General features: G+C 42.8%; 2 protein-coding genes across 5 annotated transcripts in view; both read right to left on the bottom strand.

The window, feature by feature from the left end:
- The window catches only part of podn (podocan), a 23828-nt gene extending 20416 nt beyond the window's left edge, over positions 1-3412 (bottom strand). Inside the window, exon 1 of one of the 4 annotated variants that reach the window (XM_030726573.1) lies at positions 3278-3412. The gene's annotated coding sequence lies outside the window, so the exon portion shown is untranslated. Of the gene's footprint in view, positions 1-2677; positions 3027-3247 lie in introns of those variants that run through there. The other 3 variants (XM_030726575.1, XM_030726574.1, XM_030726576.1) reach the window with 3 other exon arrangements.
- A 6041-nt stretch (positions 3413-9453) lies between these two features.
- Positions 9454-20020, bottom strand: scp2b (sterol carrier protein 2b). The gene is made up of 5 exons (XM_030726924.1): positions 19855-20020; positions 15850-15940; positions 12826-12955; positions 12454-12533; positions 9454-10104 (listed from the first exon to the last, which is right to left on the bottom strand). Exons 1-5 carry the CDS (start codon positions 19875-19877, stop codon positions 10009-10011), a joined length of 420 nt encoding a protein of 139 aa, XP_030582784.1. The 5' UTR covers positions 19878-20020; the 3' UTR covers positions 9454-10008.
- Positions 20021-27016: the final 6996 nt, after the last annotated feature.

The raw sequence follows: 27016 nt of genomic DNA, 5'->3' as shown, positions 1-27016 counted from the left end.
TATATATATACATATATATATACATATATATATACATATATATATACATATATATATATATACATATATATATATATATATATTAGGGGTGGGACTTTAACGCGTTAATTTCGATTAATTAATTACGGGGAAATTAACGCGTTAAAAATTTTAACGCATTTTAATCGCACTTTAATGGAACGTTTCTCAGTGCGCGAGTTCCCGGCATACAGATTATATCGACGCACAATGTCCAAATTAGGGGCCGCATCCTGCGAAGGACCCGGCCCACGTCTTTCGCAGCCCACGAACACCACAAAGGCCGGAAGTGAGCAGCTAGCCTTCATATCAGCTGCCATCACCTCTGCGTATCTCATGTCGCCTAGCAACCGTGAGTGCGAAGCACAGCTGTGTAAAAGCAGCTGTTAAACGGAGAACGAACTTTTTCTCCTTTTGTGGTTTAATTTTAAGTCTTTAATCCAAAATAAGCTGTTAAAACAAGCAGAACACATTTCATCATCAAGGAATACAGCTGAGCTAATGATTAATTTCCAACTATAACAAGTGAGACATTAATGTTGAATAAAACTATCCAGTTATGATGCTTAACTTTAATTTCAGGAGTTTACTTATCACAGGAGCACTTCCACCCTTCGTTGGTCTGTGTAGTAGACTGGTGGGAAAACAAAATCTTGAAGTTTAAGCTTATGTATATTGATTCATTCATCAACTAAACTTAAATTAATATTTATCATGTTAAATATTTAAATGTGATTAAAATGCGATTAATTTCGATTAATTAATTACAAAGCTTGTAATTAATTCGATTAATTTTTTTAATCGAGTCCCACCCCTAATATATATATACATATATACATATATATATATATATGAGCATAATGTAAATCTGCACATCGGTAAGAAGCTGATTTTGTTGCAGCAGCGTGATGTTCAGCTCTGGGTGTCACAGGCTGTTACTCAGTGAAATGTGCCTGTAATAAACATTTATGTGAGCTGCACCACTTTGTCAGTTTTGTTGATCATTTTTTTAATGGTCAGACGGTGCGCCGCTGTGAATTATGGGATAGCACTGTTTTCTTTGCTTTCATAAAGGATGGTTCGGTGTGTTCTCTGTAAGGAGGTCAGAAAATAAGCAATGCAGAAACTTTCTTCAGTACCTAAAGAATTCAAACAGCTCTTATTGTGGCTGCCATGCAGACACAGTCACGTCCTGTTTTCACAGGACTCTGCTGCTTCCATACAGACTAAGAAGGTCAGAAGCAGGAAGAAAACCAAGTGAGTAACTGTTAAATGTTAAAGTTCACAGTGGTACAGTTACAAAGACTAAGTGTGGCTTATTTTTAAGGATTGCTGGGAGAAAGCCTCGTCTCTCTGAGAAGAACATGGCAGCACAGCTCAGGTTTGCAAAGTTGCATCTGAACAAACCACAAGACTTCTGGAGTAATGTCCTCTGGACAGACAGGACCAAAGAGGAGAGTGCACAGCGCCACATCAGGCAAAGACCAAACACAGCACATCGGCACAAATACCTCATACAAACTGTCAGCGCGGTGTTGGAGGCGTGATGATCTGAGTGTCTTGATTTTGGACAGTCGTTGTGCCAGCAATGAACTCCTCTGTAAGGCAAAGCTTGGCCAAAGCTGTGTCATGAAACTGCACAACGACCCAAAGCACAGCAGCAAGTTTACAACAACATGGCTGAAGGTGCTGCAACGGCCCACTCAGAGACCCTACTTCTGGCTCACTTCCCTCAGTTAGGAAGATAAGATCATCCTTTATTTGTCCCACATTGTGGGAAATTTGCCTTCCTAAGCAAAATTTATTATTAGACCACACCCCTTCTGACTGGAACCTTGAGACAATACCGCCACCATCCGGCCAAACTGGGATGTATAACTTTTCCTTTTTAGATAATTTTTGTGACTCTGTCAGACAGATGTAGGTTTTGGTGAAGCCAGATTGGAAGTGCATATAACCCGCTTCCTTTCCAGTGGCTAACAGGGACCTCCTCCTGTGACTGAGAAAAACATCCAGTTTAGTCAGTCAGAAAACAGCCCAGTGCTCAGACCTCAGTGAACACGTCATGCTTCAAGTCCTCTGGAATAAAACATGAAGTCTGGTGTCAAAGGATGGCAACGATGAGCACGGTCAACTTCAAGCCTCATAAAAAAACTTCACTAACAAATGGATGTTTACGTCCATCTTTTATATACAGTCTTTCACCCAGCACATATATTATTAAAAAAAACTGTGTTGAACGATTATTCAAACAACTGTTTTAAACAAAAACATAAAAACAATATTATTTTTTACACAGTTAAAGATAAATATTTCGAGGAGCAGAGAAATAAATGATAAATCTGACAGTGTGTCACAGCCTGAGCTATTTTTAAAGCAATTACACGTCTAGCATTAATGTAAAATGCATCATTTCCATTATGAAGCTTTTCAGTGCACCAACACTGAATCCTGACGTGCCCAAACAAATGTAACTGCACCGGGTCGACAACAACAGAGCGAGAGCAGCTTTGTGTCTGAAACCTTCACCAACTGCAAGGTGGAGTTGGAGTTATCACCCCTGACAGCTAGAATGTGGTTTAACCTTCAGGTTAAAAAGCATGATAAGCGTTTAGCCTTCTGCAGTTCTCTGACAGGTGTACAGGTCAGCAGTGCTTACATGAGGCTTGAGGAAAAAAAAATCATCCTTCTAATCATCTCCTCTAATACTGACAAAAATATTCCACTCGAGGCAGCTCTCAGGGTGCAGGTATGAAAGCCTCTTTCTGCTCGTCACGCCACAATATCTACCAGCACACACGCTGCAAAGTGCACACACACACACATAAAGGCCACAGTACAGCACGCACACGCCCACAGCAAAATGCACTTTGTACAATGTCGACCACAGCCAGCTGGAAAGAGCAGGTAGGGGTTAGAGAGGAGTCTGAAGCCCCTGAGAAGATGACAACACTATCATGATACCTTGTAATTTAGAGGCTTGGAGTGAGAGCAGCATTTAAAAAGTCACTATCTCGTTCTCATGTTATTCAGCTGTTTCTCAGCAGAGGGTGTGAGGAGGTGTCACTGCATCGTTAAACTGTCTGAAATGCACATGCCAGAAATGATCATGCACGGATGACTGACGCTCACGGCTCAGTCTAAGCTCCACATAATGCAACAGCCACCCAGAAAACATGCAGCAGTAAAAGTCTACAAAACAGAATTCTGGTCTCCTGCTTTACTTTACCCCTTCCGAGCAATGTTAGCTGAAACTCACTGAAGTCTGACTTCCAGTTCAAACACAGGCTGTCCCATAGTAGGCGAGGAGTCACTCAGCCACACCAGATACCCTCCAGATGTGAGAGAGAAGTGGGAGTGGGAGAGGGAAAGTTAAGGGAAAGAAAGGCAGGCGAGAGTGAAAAAGGAAAGGAGTGAGTAGGAGAGACAGCTCTGGCCTGACTGGGAGCCAAAAACACAAATTCTTTCCTTTTTCCTCATATTTTTCTCCAGGTTTTCCCTCTCGTTCTCCTTACAGCATGTCATTTCACTTTAAAAACATCAACTTTGTGCCGTGTTAACTTCTGGCAAATTTTGCTCTGGATTTGACGACTACACAATCTCACACTGTTCAGCAGTGATTATACATTCAGTTTGTAAGGAAAACTTGGAGCCACTCGCTCAGTCAGTCTTGTTCTCTGGGGCGCACTCATTTATAAACCAGTGTAGTGCAGACTGCTGATAAGAGGTGCTACAGAGCTGTGAAAATTCATCCGTTTGCAGCAGCATGCTCCACGACAACTTTCATTTGGAGGCAGTCAGATTAGTCATCTGAAAATAAATTAAAAAGTGGAAGAGCAGCACGCCAAAAAGGAGCAGCAGGATATGAACTCATGTCCCCGACTGTAGTGTGTGAACATCTGTGACCATTAAGGTGCGTTAACACAACTGATCAGAAATAAATCTACATAACTCTGAGGATGATTTGATGCAACGTAAATAGATTTTTTTTATTCTGTGTATCAGCAACTTTATCTTTATTCACACAACTGCTGTTTCGTGCGTGTTTGGACAGCAACTTCAGATGTTTTGAGGTCTGTATTCTGGTGAAAACAAACTCAAACTGGTTTCTTGAACATCACAAACCACCAGCTCTCACTCCAACAAGCAGCTTTGGGATGGTGGAACGGCAGATTCCCATCATGGATGTGCAGCTGATGATTCTGCAGCAACTGTGCGATGCTGCGGCATCGAAATGGTCCAAAATCTCTGAGGAACGTTTCCAGCAGCTTGTTGAATCTTTGCTGCGAGGAATTAAAGCCGTTCTGAAGGCCAAAGGGGTCCACACTGTAGCCTCAGTGTCTTGTTTCATCACTGACAAAAATACAGGAAAAGCCAAGTTTAAAAGCACAGTTGGGTCCATCTTTTATATACAGTCTACATAATAAGCCAACATCAAGTGTTTTAGTGACAAGGAACGGAGAACCACCACGTTCTGTCAGAACACCTCACGTTAACCAGGAGAGATCCTCTGGAAGAACTGAACATGATTTTTTGAGATACAGTGGTGGTGATGAAGATGAAGATGGAGGCTTGGATGAGGCTCTCAGTGACCAGGGTGAGATGAAGGTGGGGGAGAAGCTGCTTGCACAAATGAGTCTGAAAGGCATGATGATAGAAGAGCACTGGGATTTAAAGCACAGGCTGAGTGACTCACAGAGGGCAAGAAAACGATTGGACTACAACAGGGATCCTCACATCCAGGCCTCGCGGTCCGGTGTCCTGCAGGTTTTAGATGTGTCCCTGATCCAACACACCTGAATCAAATGGCTGAATTACCTCCTCAGTATGCAGTCAAGTTCTCCAGAGTCCTGCTAATGGCTTCTATATTTGACTCAGGTATGTTGAATTGGACTAGAAGAATGACGTCAGTATTGAGTCTGACAGCGTGGGAAACAGGAAGTGATGTCAGGAATAAACTAGCAGCCTGAACAGATGAGTGAATACAGCTCTGCCTTATTGAGCTTACGTGTGAGCTTCATTTTCTAACACTGGTGTAAAATCCTGTCTTTATGTAAAACACAGTAAAACATTAAATGATCTGGTGAAAGACATGCCGTCACTTCTCGTGCTCCGTGGATATTTATCATTTAGGAAGAAACCAACCTGTATAAATGGAAAATACTACATTTATCATGAGGAGTTCACTCTGAGCCAGGAGTGTCACTCATGTCAGTTCATAGGCCACACACAGCCTGCAGCGGGCCGGACCAATCAAGAAAATGTAAAATGATAAAATTAATGATGACTGAAGTGATCACAGAGAAATGCTGCTGTAGTAAATCAAAGAGTCCTCGATCAGTTTGTCCAGAGGGTCCACTCGGTCGGCCTAGTTCTGGGCCTCGGATCGTATGTTTGACAGCTCTGCTCTAAGGTGAAAACCTGCCCCCAGCAGCATGACAGAGCCAGCAGTCGTCCTCATTGTTGGGGTCAGAGGTTCATGTTGTTCCTTTCATGTGTTACGCATTTTATGTGTATATAACTGACAATCACACTTACTTTATGCTGACTTAATAATGTATCAAACATGCTTCAAATATCATCCATCCTGCTCAGGGTCACCGAGAGGCCGGGGCTTATCCCAGCTGTGATAGGACGAGAGGCAGGGTACACCTGTACAGGTCGCAGGGCTAACACAGAGAGACAGACGACCATTCACACCTGTGGGCCACTTAGAATCAGCAGGTAACCTAACCCCACAAACTGCATGTCTTTGGACTGTGGGAGGAAACCCACGCAGACACGGGGAGAGCATGCAGACTCCACACAGATGGATTTGAACCCAGGACCTTCTTGCTGTGAGGCAGCAGTGCTAACCACTGTGCGGCCCTGTTTCAAATGTTAAAACACATTAACATTTATTTATCCAGGTAATTCTTCCATCAGCAGCACAAAATTCTTGACATTTCCAACTATTTCAGCTATTTCAGAGCCTCAGTTAGCAGTTCATCCATTATTAGGCTGCTCCTATGAACCACACGCGTCCCCCAGGCTTCTCACTTATAATGCCCTCTGCTTAATCTAAAAATACTTTTGTACATTATCTTAAAAAAAATAGCCAAAGCAGCCATTTGTGAATTTTTCTACATGAAGAAAGCGTGTCTCCTACTTCCCTCTTTAGTTTCTGGGAACGTTCGCTAATTTTTAGAAAGCAGCCGTAAGCATCAGGCAGCTCTTTGGAGATGCTACATAATCTGGCGCCCGTGAAGGTTATTTTTTTATTTGTTATAAACTGAATCACTAACAGAAATCGCTCCATTACAGGCAGGAAGTGGACCCTTTCACACACAAAAGTGAATCATTGACGAACTTCAGGGACACGAGCGGCTCCTTCACCACCGAATCAGAACTCAAAGTTTTGGTCCAAAACTTCAAACTGAAAAAAATAAAAACATGTTTAATCAGCTATCAGTTTGAGTCTACCTGAAAAACCACATGATTATATGTATTACTGCAACAAAGCCAGTTTAATATCTTTATTTTAGACTATAATTTCCCACTAATAAAAGGATGAATTAAACTGTGTACTAAAAAAGCTTCTCCTGACCTAAATCAGTGAGAAGATGCTGATGATACCCTGCAGCTGTGTAACCCAAAGTTACATAAAAGGCTTTTAAGGTCAGTCCAAAGTTAAGCCACGCCTCCTTGAAATATGATATTTTCGTTCCTCCTCAGATGGATGGCCATCCTCTTCAGTATTACAGGGATGAATCATGTTTTGAGGTAATTTAAAAGAAAGCTTACACAACTGTCCCAGTCCCCCTCAACTCACCTGACCTCTGCCTCCCTGACAGACCCTTTTCTCTAGAATATGAATCTGCTGAAGCGACTTAAGCTGGAACTGTAGCTGCTGAAGGATGATGAACGTTCACGGTGCAGGAAACACGCCGGGTCCCTGATGTGGTTCGGGGAGTCTCACTTGGCTGCTGATTTCAGGATAACGGGGAGGAAAAAGGGGCAGAAGGAGGTTTACAGCCTGAGTTTGGAGAAAACACACTCTGGTCCATGTTCTAGTTATTACTCATCACATTATTTGGCAGGCTGTTTTCCCCTCAGATGGACTCTGGTCACCGGGATGTGGTTTTAAGAGTTTTCCACTAGTGCAGTGGAACATGTTCAGCCCTCTAAACAATGTCTCTTTCAACAGATTCGTTTTATGACTGAACAGGTTGCAGGCTGAGACCTAAACTCGGATCAACGCTGCTGTGGCTGCTGCATTAAGTCGTGGACACAGTCAAACACATTCAGCATGTTTTCTTTATAAATGACAGCTGGGAAACGGCCGGCTCTTTTTAGCATACAGCAGAGGTCCATCTGCATTCTTCTCAGCTAATCTGTTTCATCTTTCCGAGCAGCCCGGGGGTAACGCGCTCCACACGAGAAAGAAAGGGAAAAAGGGGCTCAAATCCCACCCAAAGTGTATTTATCTAACACATCGATCAGCTGTAGGACAGCAGAGAGAATAACACCGATGTTCTAGTTAATGTTCTGCTGGAGAACCTGCTGTGGCATTCATGTGGATGTTACCTGGACACCTAAGGGTTACCTAACCCATCACACTCTCCAAAAGGACAACACACCCAACGCACAGCAAACGTGGCTCAGGAAACACAAGAGAGCCGACACACGGCCCTCTGATTGCTTCATATTTCAACCAAATCAGGAATCCACACGAGTCCCAACTAGAGCCCATCCCAGGAGCTCAGGCAGTTTTAATAATATGGAACGATCCGTGTTTTTGTCCTCACTGCTTGTTCCAAACAAACCTGAGAGCTTTTTAAAGCACACGGTACATCTTTCAGCACATAATTATCTTCCAGGACATTAATGGCCTGTATACAAGCTGTGTTACATAACTGGTACAAAGTAGCAAACATTTTATTGAGGTCAGGGTCACAGTGACCACAGAGGAAGCAGGGACATCGTGGAACGTGCGCTTTAACCCAACCACAAAGTGAGTGACGGTGTTACAAAACTCACGTTAGTGTTTTAGGATTAAGGCGAGAGTGATGCAGTCTGATTTACACAAAGTTAGAAAATGAAGAAAATATTTAAAAAGGTTCATTTTTAATCGCCCACCAAGAGAAAAAGCTCCGGACAGCGTCACAGTGGTTATTTAACCTTCTGCTTTCTAATTTACTACATAAATGTGTTTGCCATCAATTTCATTTATACAGCAGCAAATCACAGCAGCAGTCATACTGTAATTAACAGCCCTGCAATAATACAGAGAACACCATCTGTGAATCAGAGGATGGAGGCCTACTCCTCTTGGTGTAAGTATATATATATATATATATATATATATATATATATATATATATATATATATATATATATATATATATGTATATATATATATGCGCTGTAGTGCTAACACATTCATGCTCACATTCACACCTACAGCCCATTCAGAGAACCTAACGTGCATGTGGGAGGGAGCCAGAGCACCCGGAGAACCGACACAGAGACGGGGAGAACACGTGAACTCCACGCAGGAAGGCCCAGAAACCCAGGATGTTCTAGCATCTCCTGAGGCGACGATGCCAAACCGACACCACCGAATCACGACCAAAGCTCAAAGTAAATCCCTGATTCCCTGATGCTGCAGGTTTGCTGTACAGGCTTGGTCACATGACCGCGCTCTTCATGGCAGCTTGTGTCGGGTTTCTCTGTAAACTGGTGAAGTGCACCTTAACCTTTCCTCCCTTCTTTGGTTTTTCTTAAACTGATTTTTTTCCACATTAATTCCTGTTAAGCTTGTTTTACATAAAATCTGCTGCATAGTCCAAAATTCCTCAGTTTCACAACTGCAACAGATGAAATGTGACCCTCTAAAAGCTGTCATTACTGAACAATGAAATAACCGCAGCGCGACTGCAGAGTCAGACCCTGAAACCTACAAGAGCCGAGCCAAAGCTGCGGTGGAATCTGGGTCAGAGCTAGTTAACACTTTTATCTTTCAGCCGCGCTCCTCCATGTACAGAGGAAAAAATACAGCGTGGCAGTCTGGAACCGGGTCGCCAGTGCTGGAAAAGCACAGGGCCTTTCGGGGGGGGGGGGGGTTAGGCACCCACAGCCAGCCAGCTTGAAATCAACATCAAAGTCCCGTCTCAACAGAGGGCCGTTATTTTCACAGTCACGCCGATACAACCTCAGACGGGACCCCTACACGGTGTCAGGACACTTTAACGTCGGCCCCCTTTTCACTGCATAAACGCTGCAGCGTGGCCACGATTTCCATTTCAACTTCATAAACTCAACGTTAACATCTGAAGCCTTCGTGTTAAAAGGAGCCGCGTGTCGCTCAGTCGTGTTTCGTGCTCGATTTCACGTGCAGATAAAACACGGAGTCACTTCCAGGAGTCGTGCACCAAATACAGCCCAACAAAGAGATGAAACTACGACCCTCAGCAGAGCTGCATTTATTTTGTAGAAATATTTTGGAGATTCATACAATAAGAGAGCAGAAATGATGTATTTGTATTAGTTATTATATAAATTTCTGCCTTGAAACTATAATCTGAGATGAGGAGGCACTTCAACTGTTATATTCATGATTATGACAAATATTACCCCAATCTGCTCTACTCAAAAACATCTGTAGACATAATACACTCACAGATTTCATTAGCAGGGAAGATTATTGAAAAGCTGGACATGAACTGAATTAGTATCACAAAGTAGGGAGCACCTACTACACTGGACTGACAGTATCATGGAGAGAGGGCCTGCAGGCAGGGACGTAATTAGAGAAGTAATTATCTCTCCATCTATCGCATTCTCCAGTAAGATTGGCCGGGCTGCTGTCTAACCCCGTGCTCGGTGAGTGAGGTCGCTAAGAGGAAGTGTGTTTTAGTCCAGTGATAAGAATTTTTAACATTTCTCTGAAACCGGGCTCGCTGTTGAATTCCTCCTGGTTTCATCTCTGTTCTCGTTCCAGCATCGCGTCTACAGCTTGGCTTTGCCCGGCTGCAGCTGCAGGTTTTGAAGCTTCATAGCCAGACCCATGTTCCCTGTGATCTTCAGCTTGCCCTGGAAAAATGCCTGTGAATCAGAAAGAAAGAAAAAAAAATGCTGTAATATAAAAACATCAGATGGTTCATTCAGTGCAGGAGAGAAATGCGCGCCGCTGGTTTTACAGGGAGATTAACTCAACCCGAGAAAAAGTGGGACAACGGCATCGACGGCTTATGAAAGGTCAGGAAACTCCAGGGCACGCAGAAGGGAGAAATACACGTCTGAGATGGGAAATAAAAAACTCTGAGCATTGATGTAATCATCTGAACACTTTGAGTGATAAATATCTGCTGGGAAGGAAAAAAAAAAAGCAGTTTTTCCTGTGACTTTACAGCAGAAATGGGGAAACTGAGGTGGCTCATTTATTAAGAACAAACAGTCCAGATTTCCAAATGACTGCAGGTCTGAGCAGTGGAAAAGCTGGAGCCTGCACTGCTGTCCTTTATGACACAAACAGAGCAGCAGTGGCTTTCCCAGGAACTCTCAGTAAATGCAATCACTAATGGCCGTGGACTGATGCCACAGAGGTCTATGGATGACATTTTCAGTGCAAATTGGACCTGAGTGGTGCCTCAAATCACTGCTTTTACCTGGAATAATTCAGAGTTCAAAAGCATTTCCACACAGTGCGAAAAAACAAGGAGCTGATAAGTCAAACGTCCAATCATAAAAGGTCAAAGCTGAATATATATTTAGGCTGGAGGTGCAGAAAAAGCATCCCATTTACTTTCAGAGAACTGCAATAAAAAGATTATTGGCTTATTTGGTGGTGTGCAGCTCGCAGCTCCTCTCACAAACATCCCTGAATAAGGTTTTAATCTTTAAAAATGTTCATTAATTCATAAAAACAGCTCAGAAGTTACTAAAACCAGTGCAAACAGAGACCTAACCTCTTAACTGGCCACGTCCCATCTGCGGGACGTATGTATAATGTTAACCTATTAACTGGCTGCACCAAAATCACCTGAAAAAGCTACGTGACGCCCTCTGGTTATTATAGGCTCTGGAAAACCCATTTCTTAACATGATTGGCCAAATGAGGTGTCAATCAAAATGGGAGGGCCTAGCCTGCCGTATAAAAACGTCCCGCGGACGAGATGTGGCCAGTTAATGGGCTACGAAATGGGTTTTCCAAAGCCACTAATAACCAGAGGGCGTTACGTAGATGATTTTGGTGCTGCCAGTTAGCAGGTTCATAAACATGTGGTGCACCAGTGAAGTGATTCCCTAACAGGGGTAAATGCTCCCCAGACACACAGGAACTTGTTGCATTGGTTATCTGACACCCTGATGACCCCGCACGCTCATCGGGACATGTCGGCTGTGGTGATGCTGGAGAGGCCGCGGCAAACCAGATATCCAGCACATCAAATGAGTTTTAACCGATTTTACTTTAGAAGGAAGGACACAGCTGCTCTTGGCTTAGATTAGATTCAATTTATTGTCACTGCATGTGTCACAGGTACAGTGCAACGAAATGCAGATTGCATCTAACCAGAAGTGCTTGAGCAGCGATATGATATATGATAACAGGAGCAGTACACGTACAGAAGTGCGAGTGGTTTGTTTTGTTCTTCCAGTTAATGTTTTGGAAGCTGAGACGATCTCCAGGACAACAATGTTTATCAAAAACAACAAATTCCTCGATCACGGCTCCAGAGCTGAAATTAAACTCATCTATGGACACATGGAGTTTTTCCAAGACTGGCAGCAACAGGTTCAACTCTTTGGAGAGGGAACGTCTGCTCCAGGTGGATAACAGCAGTGTTCACTTCCAGTCAGACTGAAAAACTGTGAAAGTGTTTCTTGTAAAAATCCTGTTTTTTGGAAAGCCGTGGGAAGCTCACACCAGTCATCCAGTGTTTGTAGGTAATGTAGGAGCCAACCGGAGAACACTGGAGCTCAGAGGAGGGAGTGGATACCAAAGGTCCTGCCAGCCTCATGAGCTCATGTTTATACAGGCATGAAAGAGCATATCTAACAGCACCTTCCATTATCACGCAAATCAGCCAGTGTGTTTGCAAATCAGCGATGAGGAAGAGTGTTAAAAGAAAAGACAACCTAACTGATGTGATCCTGTGTGCTTCAAATACAAATAACCCAGGAATGTCTGCAGTTTGTGTCACTTTGTTGCCTCAGGGTCATCATGGCCTGGTACATTTGCAGAGTCTGGGATGTCGACATAATAGTGTGTCACATGTTTGCAGTGTTGCATTAGCGTGCAGTTCTAAACTTCTTAAATCTTGAACAGAAGTAAAACTGCATTTTTTTGCTCCTTCAGGTAAAGAACTCACTGAATCGGCTCCATCAGAGACCAAAGGAAACGAGCAGCTCTTCACAGTTTAGCCTTCGGCCACGCCGAGGCTGAATACTCACCGTCTGCGGGTTCATCTTCCCCGTCATCAAAGCCAACAGGTCTGCGTCCGACATGGAAATGGTGCAATCTGCTGTCTTATCTGCGGGGCAGACACACAGGGGCCCAGCTGAGCTCAAAGGCACTTACAGCTCAGGGTTTCTGTTCACTGACTGAAAGGAATGAGAGCGTTTTAACCCCCCCATGTAACTGGGACAGCGGGGTCATTTATGACTCCATTATATTTGATACAGCAATACTTCTTTATGGCTCCGTCTGTGTTTATCACACTTATACTGTTTCCTTTATGCCCTCATTACAGTTTGTATAAGTTATACGTACTCCTATCAGCAGAAAACAGCCGTGCAGGCCGTACTGCTGCTCACGTTCCTCACCTGCGTCGTTGTGAACGCAGCCTTTGCCGTTCTTTACGTCCACAAACCAAATCGCCTCCTTTCCGTTTGGGCCGTCCTTCACCTTGAAGGCAAACACTCCACCGATCTTTTTCACAAACTGCTCCCCTTCCTGCACAAAGACATTTCACACAGACCAAAAACAGCTCTGATGCACGTGACTAAAGGAAAAACACATCAAAATATATCAAAAATATATCACTTTGATAACTGTAACTGCAACCAAGAGGGTGAATTAGTGATGTGCACCATGAAATGATGGAGACTCTGAGGCTTCATCTGAAATTATACGGGATGAATGTTTATATAATTTTGAAGCAGTTACACGAATATTTTGACCTAATTACAGTTCAAGATAACACAAATAGGAAAACCTTTTTTTTTTTTTTAAACTAGAGATGGATGATGCTTTATTTGTGCTTCAGGTTGTTATTAACCTTGGATGAATCAACCATATTTGAAGCATTTCATAAACTCTTCATCCTGTCTGCTGTCCTAGTTCCTGCTGCTGAGACTAAAAGGAGTCATGCATTATATAAAGTCTGTGAGGTCATGTGATTAAACTGTTTGATCACAAGCAGCAAAAGTTTATAAAGTTAGTGTTCAGCTGTGAGTGCGGCTGAGGATGCATCCATTACTGGACACTGTCTGAGATTTGGTCTCTCCTGTGTGTGTGTGTGTGTGTGTGTGTGTGTGTGTGTGTGTGTGTGTGTGTGTGTGTGTGTGTGTGTGTGTGTGTGTGTGTGTGTGTGTGTGGCCACCATGATGTCACTCATTTCTTTGTAAAATCCTCGTCTGAGAACATGATGCATAGAGAACATAGGACCCACCACCCTTATATGATAGACTGATCAATTCAAATGTAGCCACACTCTAAAGCACATCCTGCTTTATCATGTTTTACACTTAATTTTACTAAATGTTGCATTAATGAAGAAAGAACTAGTAACAAAATCAGCAGGGACGGTGTATTCTGTGGCTTTAAATCAGCTGAGCAGAACGCTCAGTTTCCTGTTGACGTCTGTGATCTGAGAACCGAACAGTTGCTGTGCCCTGCTGACCCTCAGATTAAAAAAAGAAAATGCAAATATTTATTTAACTTTTCCAAACTGGAGGTTACATTTATATATGTATCGAGTGGATGCAGAGGGGCAGCTTTTTCTTCCTTAATTCTTACAGCTCCATTAGCATCTCCAAAGTCCCAAAAGCAAATTTATGGGATGCAAAAGACACCCTGACAGGTTTAAAGGTCACCGCTCTGAAACGTGATCCACTTCATTCAGGGAGGGCTCTCCCAAAGAGGCTCAGTTCAAAGCAGGTTTACTGCTGATCACTGATCTGTTCAGATATTACATTAACACCTTAATAACATAATGCTTGCAATTTAATGAATGTATAAAAATAAGACTTAAAAACAGACAACAGCAGCTTTGTGTGGTACCTCTTAATTTTTATTTTATTGTGGCTGAGGTGGTGGTTCTCCTCATAAACATGCTCTAATGTTAACATTTGGCACACAGGTGTGAGCGCAGTAAATGTGCTTGAAATGAGCAGAGACATCATAAATGTGGAGTTTTTATCATTAGTACGTTTGTTTTTTATCACTCCGTCTTTTCCCAGGAGATTATTCTCGGTTTCTTTTGATCATCTTTCATCACCCCCCCCCCCCCCCTGCAAGATTCTCTGTCTTTGCAAAATCTCGATGTTTGGCATCGTGTTTAGAGGTGAGGCTGTCAGAGTGTTTCACGGGCATCATCTGACCGACTTCAGTCGAGGGCAGAAGTCTGTGTTTGGTTCACAGGATGTTTGTTTTTCTTCTTTCTTTGTAATTCATTGTTTTTTTTATTATTAAATCTGCTTTGAACTGAAACACCACGGGGGGGGGGCTCACATCATGTGAGCTGCAGACTCGGGGCCTCTAAGAGGGTCTGCAGTTTGTGTGTGTCGGGGCGTTAAGGTGCCAAGAAAAGCAGAAATTCACAATGAACACTATCAATAAAACACAGATGCAAATGATGCAATTAAGATATGAAGAAAAACAGCTTTTCAGTCGGCGTTTGTTGGGGCTGAAACGGCCTTAAATCTGCAGGGTGCACTGCTTACACTCAGGTGTTTGTGGAGTGCACGCTACAGCAGAAAGCAAGTCAAATAACAAAAGTATGGCAGAAACTAGTCTGGAATATCATCCTTAATCTCCCCAAAACTGGGATTGGAGTAGAAACCAAATAAATAAATAAATAAAAACATTGAACTAATATGAAAATAGAAAAGTGGAACACCAAATTCCCTCTGATAAGATACAGATAAGCCGCCCAGCTAAACACTTAAGTCCGTTTGTCTGATCAGTTTTCTGAGATATTACACTAAAGCGCGTCCCTGCGTTTTCCTCTCTGATGACAAATCCCATCGATTCTGTACAGAGCGCCGCTGGAGAGCTGCGGCTGAAGCTGGAGGATTGAGGTCACCCAAAGGTAACAGTTTTGATGGAAACCATTTGTCTGATTGAGTCACCATAAGCTTGATATTATTTTTTGTGCTATGAAATGACAGTTTGGGAACTGATCCTGATGTGCCACCATAAGGCTGAAAGCCCACCGACCTCTGCACAAGCTTCATGTAAATGACCGACAGGTACATCAGAACATGCACAACATAAACCATTAGATTACCTAATAGCCTTTTTCCATAGTGTGTCATATTATAGAAAACTAATTACATACAGAAACTCTTTTCTTGGAAATTATATTAATATTTGTGAGAAATGATGCTACTGCTTCCACCTCACTACATGCTTTTTTATATTACTGCCTCTGTATAATGACACTGACATAGTTATCTTTAAGCCCCTCCCACATGCTGATCAAATCTGTTATTTGTCAAAGGCAGCCAATCAGAAGAATGTGGGCTGGAAAGGGAGGAGCTAAAAGAGCCCAAAGCCCAACATAAAATGATCATCAATAATTATTCACTGAGTTAATCAAAGCTGTTCTAGAGTCTGAGAAATACCTCCTGAAGTTTCTTGTTGATTTCCTGGAACACAGCATGAGCCTTGAACCCCTCCAGTCCATCACTCGCACTCGTGTCAGCGGCTTGAATCCTTAACATGACGAAGACAAAAAAGAAGGCGACGTTAGAGAGAACAGGAAAGGACCAACCGGGGACTGAAGCCTGCTACTGCTCTGTGTCACCTCCACGGAAACTTGGAGGATATTATTATATAGTAAGTCTCTTGATAATAGGGCTTGGTGATAGAGTCTCAAAATTATATCATGATATTTCAAGGACATTTGAAATAATGATGAAAAAATACTGAACGTTTTACTGACACTTACAGGCAGCAGAACTTATAACTAAACGAAGGGCATTTCCATCCTTTCTGATAGTGTCACTGATGACTGCACTACTTCAAAGTGTGACTCTGCTGAAACAAGGCGCCAGCAGCAGCACTGCTTTACACTTTAATAATAACTAAAGGAACTGAAGTTTGAGACTCTTCAGTAGCTCGAACAGTCCTGTCATACTAGAACTGCAAAGTACTTCCTGTCTGGGATGTTGCATCTGTAGTTGAGCCTTCTAACCAGCTTTTCCACCATGTAACCGCATCAGTAATTTCCATCCTCCGTTTGTGCTTCTCTTATATGCAGTGTAACCGGTCAGCGCTCCAGCCACGCTTGGTTAAATCATTTGTTTACATTTGGGAGGCAAATCAGCAGCCGCTCGTATGTCCTCCATCATAGGTCGGCTTTTCTGGATGTGTTATTGCCTCAAGCGGTGAAACGTCATTTCCACCTTTAGCGGGAGCAGTCTTCTTGTAGATATATATATATATATATATATATATATATATATATATATATATATATCTATATATATATATACTATATACTATATCTATATCTATCATATCTATATATCTATCTCTCTCTATCTCTATCTCTACTCTCTATCTCTATACTCTCTCTCTATCCTCTCTTCTCTCTCTCATCTATCTCTCTCTCTATTCCCTCTCTATCTCTCTCATCTACTCTCTCTCTCTCCTCCTCTCTCTTCTCTCCTCTCTCTCTCTCTACTCTCTCTCTCTCTCTCTCTCTCTCTCTCTCTCTCCTCTCTCTCTCTCTACCCCCCCCCCACCCAGGAGACGTGGAGGAGGCCGTAGGAGGGCAACAACCCAGCAGCAGGACCGCTACCCCCTCCGCCTTTGTGCAAGAGGAACAGGAGGAGCACTGCCAGAGCCCTGCAAAATGACCTCGCAGGCCACAAATGTGCCATGTGTCTGCACAAACGGTTAGAAACCGACTCCATAGGAGATATGAGGGCCCGACGTCCACAGATGGGGGTTGTGCTCACAGTCCCAACACCTCCTGTGCAGGATGCTTGGCATTTGCCAGAGAAGACCAGGATTGGCAAATTCTCCACTGGCGCCCTGTGCTCTTCACAGATCAAAGCAGGTTCCACTGAGCACATGTGACAGACGTGACAGAGTCTGGAGAGGCCATGGAGAGCGATCTGCTGCCTGCAACATCCTTCAGCATGACCAGTTTGGCAGTGGGTCAGTAATAGTGTGGGGTGGCATTTCTTTGGAGGGCCTCACAGCTCTCCATGTGCTCGCCAGAGGTAGCATGACTGCCATTAGGTACCGAGATGAGATCCTCAGACCCCTTGTGAGACCATATGCTGGTGCGGTTGGCCCTGGGTTCCTCCTGATGCAGGACAATGCTAGACCTCATGTGGCTGGAGTGTGTCAGCAGTTCCTGCAAGATGAAGGCATTGAAGCTATGGACTGGCCCGCCCGTTCCCCAGACCTGAATCCCATTGAGCACATCTGGGACATCATGTCTCGCTCCATCCACCAACGTCACGTTGCACCACAGACTGTCCAGCAGTTGGCGGATGTTTTAGTCCAGGTCTGGGAGGAGATCCCTCAGGAGACCATCCGCCACCTCATCAGGAGCATGCCCAGGCATGGTAGGGAGGTCATACAGGCACGTGGAGGCCACACACAATACTGAGCCTCATTTTGACTTGTTTTAAGGACATTACATCAAAGTTGGATCAGCCTGTAGTGTGTTTTTCCACTTTAATTTTGTGTGTGACTCCAAATCCAGGCCTCCATTGGTTAATAAATTTGATTTCCATTGATGATTTTTGTGTGATTTTGTTGTCAGCACATTCAACTTTGTACAGAACAAAGTATTCAATGAGAATATTTCATTCATTCAGATCTAGGATGTGTTATTTGAGTGTTCCCTTGATTTTTTTGAGGCAGTGTGTGTGTGTGTGTGTGTGTGTGTGTGTGTGTGTGTGTGTGTGTGTGTGTGTATATATAATAAAAAAATCATCACTAGAGGCTGACACCTGGGTCTCACCAACAGCAGCATAAAACTGTATACTGGTATTACTGCAGATGCAATGATATGGCATTGCTGTGAAGCTGAACTGGAAGAGAAGCAGAACTTCCACCACAACTGAGACAGGACACAAAAACTGCATGTTTAAAGAATCATGTTAAAGTTTGACATCTTTGCATCAAAACACATTGATTCCTCCCAGAGCACTAAACAAAAAGCATGGTGCCACACTACATCTTTACTACAATAATGAGAAGTCTGCAAACACACTGCTGTGACTGTGTTCGTGCATCAGTGTAAAAACACCATGTTTTTGCACACAAGGCTTATGTTGATTTTGCAAACTAAATACACAGCCTCACATTTCTGAGCATCTCATGCAAATTTACTCTGGAAGCAAAAACAAGTATCCACTTTCCTGATGTCCAGCTAACTGGATAATTAATGGATAATTATAGTTTATTTCAAACTGGTAAAATTCCTCATTAATGTGGCAGTTTGCCCGGGGGAGGTTGGCTGTTTGCTTCGCTCTACAACAGAGGTGGAGAGGGCAAAGTGCCTCCACATAACTAACCTGAAAGATTAACTTGAATCATAACAACAAATGCAGATAGATTTTAAGTGATAATAATAATCACGAACCTGCAACACAAATTAAACAGTTCAGGTTGGGTTTTGACTTTTAAATCTTGTAACCTGGTTTTAAAAACACTTTGTCATCCTGTATTTCCACACGGGTTGTGTCTCATGTAAGAACGAGTGCAGCCATCAGGACCTCTAGCACAGATCTGTTAGTTTTTCCAAAGTGCAGGACTAAAACCTCTGCTGGGGGGGGTGTTTATGTTCCTGCAGGAAATGCTGAAATCTTTACTCACGTCAACCTGGATTTTGATCAGGATTGTTTTTACACCCCAATTCATTTTAATGTGTTTGTCTTTTCAGCCTGCTGTATCTGGTATATTATATGAAAACCCTTCCAGATTTTACTTTAAGTTTAATTTCCCTTGTGTTGCCTTTTATTTCCTAACAAACTCCTTTTGTGTAATAACACAGCTGTTTTTCTGTCTTCTGTTTTGTTTTTAAACCACAGCATTTTATGAATTCTAATATTTATTTTCTTGCCCTGGGAAGCATGTAAGATGAATTTTGAAAAATGTATTATAACAGATTATTACCCTATAAATCTTTAAGAAAACAAGCTTTCGTTTCCACCTCTAAAGATGGATAAAAAATGTGTCTCTTTACATGTAAGAAAAAACAAGTTCATTCTAAAAATGCTCACACTGTGAACCCTCCAATTACAAGACAGATGATGAACAACCTGAGATACCTTAAAAATCCCCTATAGGACCAAAGTGAGCCCTGAAAGCGGCCAGTCCTGGGTCGCGGGCCGCGATTTGCCCCCCTGGTCTGACCTGTTGTTCGGGATTCAAACTGGAGAGGCAGCTGCTCCACACGACATCCAGGCTAGGATGTGACCGTGTGAGGACGAGCTGCCCCTCAAACAGCTGCCGAGGGTTCAGACCGTGGACCAGCAGAGGGTTAGCATGCTAACCGGAGCCTGTATTAGTGAGCCAGGGAGCTAACGCGGTGTAACACCTAACCTCCCAGCTGACCTCAGAAACATGCTGCAGTTAAACAGTACGAGCTCCGCTGTTCTCACCTCGGTCTCTGTAATTCAGGCATGTTGCTGTGAATGTGGCTGAACAAACAGCTCCTCGGGTTGTGGAACAGAGCAGCAGCAGGAGGAGGAGGACTGACGGCGATCTGACTTCACCTGCTGTTAGCTAACCGGCCTTACTTCCTGGTTTCCTGCACTTTCCCAGATCTTCAGACTCGACGTGTCGATGTCAGATAAACCAGATGCGCTGATTGGTAGCCCTCCAGTTTACGTGTGCTTGTTATGAGGATCTGTTTTACTTTGACATGCAAACAGAATATTTTAGTGACCTAATCCATGGAAACTAAGGTAACAGTAACAGCAAATGTTACTAATCACAGTAATTCAGGCTCTGTACATTTGGGGACCCTTCAGGGATTATTCGACTATGAAACAAATTTAGTGTAAAATACGATTGTCATGTCCTATAACATGAAAATACATCTGGCGCAAAAGAGTTTCTTTTTTTTTTTTTTACTGAATGTTTTGCAAAATGGTTAAATATCTATACTTTCTTATTAAGAAAGTATAACTCATAATCCTACTGAAGTAACAATACACAAGTTTTAGAATCCTCAACATATACTGAAAGTCTGTATAGTAAAAGTGCTGTGCATAATCATGTACATATTACTCATTAATGTGTCTGCATGCATGCAGAATCAAACATTAGTGGATCTGGATGGATGGATGGAGTACAAAGTACGGGCAGAAGTAGAAAGTAGCTTAACATGGATAAACATAAGGTACAAGTACATTAACACGCTACTTCAGTAAAGCAGTTGAGTAAAAATACTTAGTTGCATTCCACTATTGGTTCTATTCCTGCTCTCATCCAGCGGCACTGATGGGGGGCATTCTAATTTTGGGGTACCTTCTACCACCCCATGCCCCCACCTCTATGCATGTCCCTGACCACATGTCCTATCTTTATGTGGAAACAAGCAGCTTTATTGTCTTTCGTTCTTACATCCCAACCCAACACTTTGACTGACAAAAATGAAGACACAAGAAACACACAACTCCAGCTGGATGCATCTTCACTTCACCAAAGATTATTATCAGACAGAGCAGCAGCAGCGTATGAAGCTTCAATAACAAACTTTAGTTTCCATTTATGCTCAATTCAAATTTGGAAAAACTCAATTTAAATACATGACTTTATATTTTATCTTTGTATTTTTAGTTATTTATCTATTTCAGACTCCCTCCCAGCTTTACTAGCATGTCCCACACTGACTCACACAAACATGCTAAACCTACATTTTACTTGTCAGGCTCTGATCACCAAACAGAAAATAACAGGACCTTTATTTTACTAATCACTCACTGTGAACACACACACACACACACACACACACACACACACACACACACACACACACACACACACAGAGATATACTTTTTGATCCTTGTGAAATCCATCTGGCACAAGTGCTGCTGTCATTGAAGCCAAATGTCCTCTGAAATTCAGTGACATTTTTCAGAGACCCACTCAAACTGTTGGTGATGAAACATTTGTATTCGTTTAAAAGAAAAAGCATTTCCACTGGTGGCCTTGGACAGTACACAGCTCTCTAAAAGACCCCTTCAAAAAGATGTGAAAAATTCAGGTTTGCATGACTTCTGAGGCTCCCACAGTTTAGGTTTTGCAAAAACAGAGCCGATCTTTTCCTATCAGCTGCATCTTTAACTCACAGAGAAAACGTTCAACTAGTCTTACACACAAAACTGCAAGAAAGTCCTGAATCATTACAATCATTGTATCCTGCAGTGGACGAGAATCCTGCTGTTCAATAGGATTTTTAGCTTTTCTATCCCTGCTTCTTCTATTCCCAACACACAGAGACTGATTGTCAGATATAGTGAGCCATCCTCCAGGCTTCCTGCCAAAGGCTCTTCTGCTGTAACATGACTTAAAGAGGACAGGCAGAGATACATGGTGCAGAGGGAAATGGGAACATAAAAATATGCTAGTCAATACATCAACAGCCAGTCCATGTAGCTATAAAGTCAGTTTGTTATAAAAGTTAATGATGCAGTAACAGGTGGGTCATTGCATGGGGAAAAAAAGAAGTCAATTAGTGCCTCCACCCTGACCACTGTAAGAATCAGGAGAATGCCACATTAAATTTTCAGAGCTGAAAAACAATGCGAGCCCTGTTAAAAGACTCACTCCAAGCATTACAATCTAAAGCTAAAAATCAGTACAAACATGACGGGATATCATGGTTTCAGTAGCATAACTGCACCAATTTAATGCTTATGGCAGAGTCACAGACACAAGGTAACCTGGAGAAAACTCTGAAAAGTGCATCATGGGTAAACTTTAAAGCAGGGGTATTCAAATAAAATTTAAAGAGGTTTTAGTTTTTATATTTGGTTTCATGCTTAGTTTTAGTTTAGTTTTTGTCAGTTTTAGTTTTTCATAATTTGTCAGGTGCAGAGTGACTATTGTGTAATAATAACTCGACAAAAGATACCATTTAAAAAATTCCATTCAACAACCAACTGTTCACAAAATAGCAGCATTACGTGTTTAATGTGTGTAATATTAAGGAAACACATGAACATCAACAAGGAGAAACATAAAGAAAAACATGAACTCCAAAACTAAATAACTCTCCAACAAACTTCAGCGTCAGTTCAGAACACTAAAACATCAGAACTCAGCAAATGTTGGACAAAAACAAACTGAAGTCTTTGAGGGAGTCAAAGCTCAAATCCAGCTGCATCCTGATGTTCTCACCACATGAAGCTGCTTCTGTTATGGAGCTGCTCGGAGAGCTAGCTTTGCGGCCTCTGTACACAACCTACTTAAGTGGCCAACCATTTATGCTTGCGTAGCTGGATTGTGTGTGTTATTTCCTTGCGGGCGCATGCTGGTGTTTTATATGCAGTTCCAGCTGGGACTTTTTTGGTCCTCGCTCTTTGTGCTCAGTTTTTGGCTGCAAAAACTATCGCTGATTTTTTGGGTGATTGTTATTCTCTGACTGATGAATTCAAACACTGTAGCAAAACGTAGCCAGAAACACACAAGGACTGAACAGGTTAATCACAACCGTGTGGGCTGTGTGGACCTGACATGTAGTTCGATTTCTCCGGAGGCGCACGTCAGGTTACATCAGTGCGGTTTCTCGGCAGACCGCTGCCATTGCTTTGCAGACCGATGCGGTGAGCACGCACATGCACGCACACAGTTGCCCGATGGCGCTCCCAGCTTAAACTGTTAGAGTGGAAAAAAATGATTTCATATGAATCCACAAGGGTTTTTTTTAATAAAATTACGAAAACAAAGGTCATTTTACATATAATTTCTGTTAGTTTTAGTTAGTTTTGTAAACTCACAATACTGTTTTTTGCTTTTAATTATAGATTTTATTTATTTCAGTTAATGAAAATGTTTTTTTCAGTTTCAGTTTTCATTATTTAGTTCGTTTTCGTTAACTATAATAACGCTGTTTGTTACAAAGTTTACCAGCCGGCAGGAACCAGCTTGGTTGTATCACGTGGTATAGCCAAACTCACATGCAATTGGTCAGTGGGTTTCCTTGGACGCTTCACTACTACCTAGTACCTACTACTAAGGAGTGTAAAAGCTGCGCCAGTAAACCAGAAAGCGCTCAACAAGATTTTAATTAAGTGGTTATTTCTGTTTTGGTATTAGGTTCAGGTCCGCTTGAGACATCATTTCGGTCCGGATCTGGACCGAGGTCCGCCTATTGGTGATGGCTGCTTTAAAGGCTCGTGTCACCATGTGGGATCGGTGGCTGCTCAGAATAAGCTGTATCATGTGAAAGGGCTCCTTTATACATACATTTGATACCAGACTCATCTTCAAGCCACGTGTCCTTCTGTGCCAAAATAATCTTAGCTTACATTACAAATATACTAAAGTTATTCTGTTGACTCTGAGGGGTCAGGTGGGCACTTTCAGATTTAATTGATTTTATATGGTGGTGTATTGATGGCTGCTGGATGTCAGACAATCAGCATTATAAAGAATACTATCCACAGTATTCCTGACTTTGCGCCATTACCCATAATTCATAGCGGAAGCCGGTACTTTACTTCCGTTTGCGCTGTTGTTCACGGTTGCGGGCTTACACACTTGCTGTTCATTGAAACATTTTGACACTGCAGTTTCTTCTACCTGCCTAAATGGTACCACATCAGAGGTGGATACATTGCAAGGATGTTTTAAAAAGCAGCGAGGTAACAGTGCCTCACCCGTCACTTGTGTAAATGACATGAAATTATGGCCCGAAGTCGCTACATCCACATTATCAGGTACCTTGTTTTTTCCAAAGGTGTTGATGGCGAGGAATCACATAATTATAAGAGCACCAGATTACCTTCAAAGCAATAAAATCAATAAAGTAATGCTGAACAAACATTAAGGGAAAGTGGACCGATGGAGACAGTCAGCTGTTCCTGTATGGCTGATTAGGGAAATCATGCAGTGATGCTGCAGCTATTCTGTGGAAGGTAAATCACTGATCTGGATATCAGAGTGTTCAGATCACTGAAACAGAAACACTGGACTGGCTGAAGGCTGTGATCGAGGAGACACGCAGCTGTCATCCTGCTACGTGGTTACATGAAGGCAGGCATTGTTTAAGCTTTGTGTAGGCTGTATGCTGTAGTGTCACACTATAAATAAAATAATGTAAAAAAATAAGAGGCTGTACATTAAAGGAAAACTTAAAATATAAGGAGAAAATACAGTAATAGGATGTGCAACTGGGTAGTATAATTTGGGGGAAAAAGAACAAATTTACAGAATAAAATAATTTGAAAAAATGTACAGACTGATGTAGTGACACCCGGCAACAGCACAAGTTGAACCCGAGCTCATATTCCAACTAATAAAGCCGCCTGTTACAGCACAAAGTAACCGAATTTTGTCATTAATTCTGGCTCTGACTTTGGGTAACCGGAAGTATAAAACCGTACAGTGGAAGTAGCCGTCTGTCATGGCAGCCTACGTATGCTCTCACAGAAACCTGTGGATAGTCTCTGTAGTGGAGGCAGAGCAGGTTTACTGCACACAGAGTGAGGCAAACATCAGAAAATCTCATCAGTCTAATGGACACCCTGTGAACCTGCCTGCTTTTGTAGGGCAGCACAGGGAGGCCGGGTGCCTGGTTGGGTGGGCTTCAGATAGCAGCAGAGGGCTCAAGGCCAAGCACCTCATTCATGCTGGCTTGACCACTCCCTCGCTTATCACAAATACGGGCTTGGCACAAGCCATGGGAAGCCAGGTGATGCTGCTGGTACGCTTCACTGAGCTGTTTTTTCCTGCGTGGAGGATTTGAGCTCAAACCACACAGCCGCTCAACAGGAAAACACTGCACTCTGCTGGCTCAGAGGCCACATAACGACATATCATTTTATAATTTAGCTTTTACAGCGCAGGAAATAATTATTGAACAGTCTCTAATTTTTATGTTAGTTTCATTTTAATGGAGACAAAATATCAACCAAAATCCATTCTGTGGACAGGTGTATAAAGCACACCTGTCCACAGAACCAGTTTCTTCCATTCCAGCCTCTGCACCACCGTGGGCCAAACCAAAGAGCCGTCGAGATTGTAGAAGAAGGTTGGAATGGACTACAAGACCATCAGCTGAAAGCTTGGTGAGAAGGTGGCAACTGTTGGTGCGATTATTTGGAAATGAAAGTGAGCATCAATCACCCTCAGTCTGGAGCTCCACCGATTTTGCCTCATGGGGTGAGGATGATCACGAGAAAGGTGGCGGATCAGCCCAAAACTACATGGAGGAGCTTGTTAATGATCTGAAGGCAGTTAGGACCACAGTCACCACGAACAGCATCGGTAACACGCTACGCTGTAATGGACTGAAAGGGTTGAGGTCAGATGAAACCAAAATCTAGTTCTCTGGCATCAACTCAACCCGCCGCGTCTGGAGGAAGAGAAATGCTGAGTATGACCCAAAGAACAGCATCACAGCACAGAGGTGGAAACACACGGGCTGACTTCACCGCATTGAGGGGCCAATGGACAGAGCCACGTACCATTAAAATCTTGGACAGGAACTTCCTTCCCTTCACCGGAACAATGAAGATGGGTCATGGATGGGTCTTCCAGCATGAAAATGACCCAAAACATACCACGAAGACAACAAAGACGTGACTAAAGAAAAAGCACATAAAGGTCATGGAGTGTCCCGTCCAGTCTCCAGACCTCAGTCCTACAGAAATCGGTGGAGGCAGCTGAAGCTTCGAGTTGCAGCCAAGAAACCTGAAGGATTCAGAGTTTCTGTAAAGAGGAGTCGAGCAAACGTGACCAACTACAGGCAGCGTCTCACCGCTGTGCTCGCCAACACACTCAAAGCAAATCAATTTATAATGTTTATGTAACATTTTTTTTCTGGAGTTTTGGTTGATATTCTCTCTGCATTCAAATTAAACTACATAAAAATTACCAGACTGTTTATTTCTTTGTAAGTGAGCAAACTTACAAATTCAGCAGGGATCCATATTATTTCCCCACTGTATCTCAATTTTTAACGATGCAGACAGCATTTTTGTTCAATACTTATCATTTCCCACGATATTAGATTAGATTAGATAAGATAAAACTTATCAATCCCCATGTCCCTTGCGGGGTTCCGTAGTTGTGCCCCGGAGAGCTTTCTTTTTTGCCTCTCCATCTTTAGCTACCTGTCTCATCAGATGATAGCACGATTCAAATGAAAAAGCGCGCGCCGGAGCGCCTTTTGTGTGTATGTGTGTGTGTGTGTGTGTGTGTGGGGGGGGGGGGGGGGGGGCTAATCAGGCGCCGTGCCTCTGTTATTGATCATATCATATGCACACTGTTAAATACAGAAAACTAGAGAAATAATTTCCCCGCATCGCTTTGGCGCCCCCCTCTTGTGCGGCGCCCCTACGCATTGCATAGTGTGCATACAGTGCATACAGTGCATACAGTGCATAAAGTGCATACAGTGCATACCCACTTTTAGCACTTTGGTGATGTGGTGAGGAGCTGAAGCACGAGAGGAGAGCAGGTTTGGGAACAGTCCAGCCTGCACAGCTGGTTTGGCAGAGCAAACTCGATTCACCTGCACTGAACTGACTCCGGCCGCTTACCTGCTCCAGCCTGCAGTTCATGTTTTAATTTTTAAACAACATGAAGGC

This window comes from Archocentrus centrarchus, chromosome 4, assembly GCF_007364275.1.
Source record: "Archocentrus centrarchus isolate MPI-CPG fArcCen1 chromosome 4, fArcCen1, whole genome shotgun sequence".
Classification (NCBI taxonomy): Eukaryota; Metazoa; Chordata; class Actinopteri; order Cichliformes; family Cichlidae; genus Archocentrus; species Archocentrus centrarchus.
Note: the sequence above shows the minus strand (reverse complement) of the source record. Positions and strands in the feature narration are given on the sequence as shown.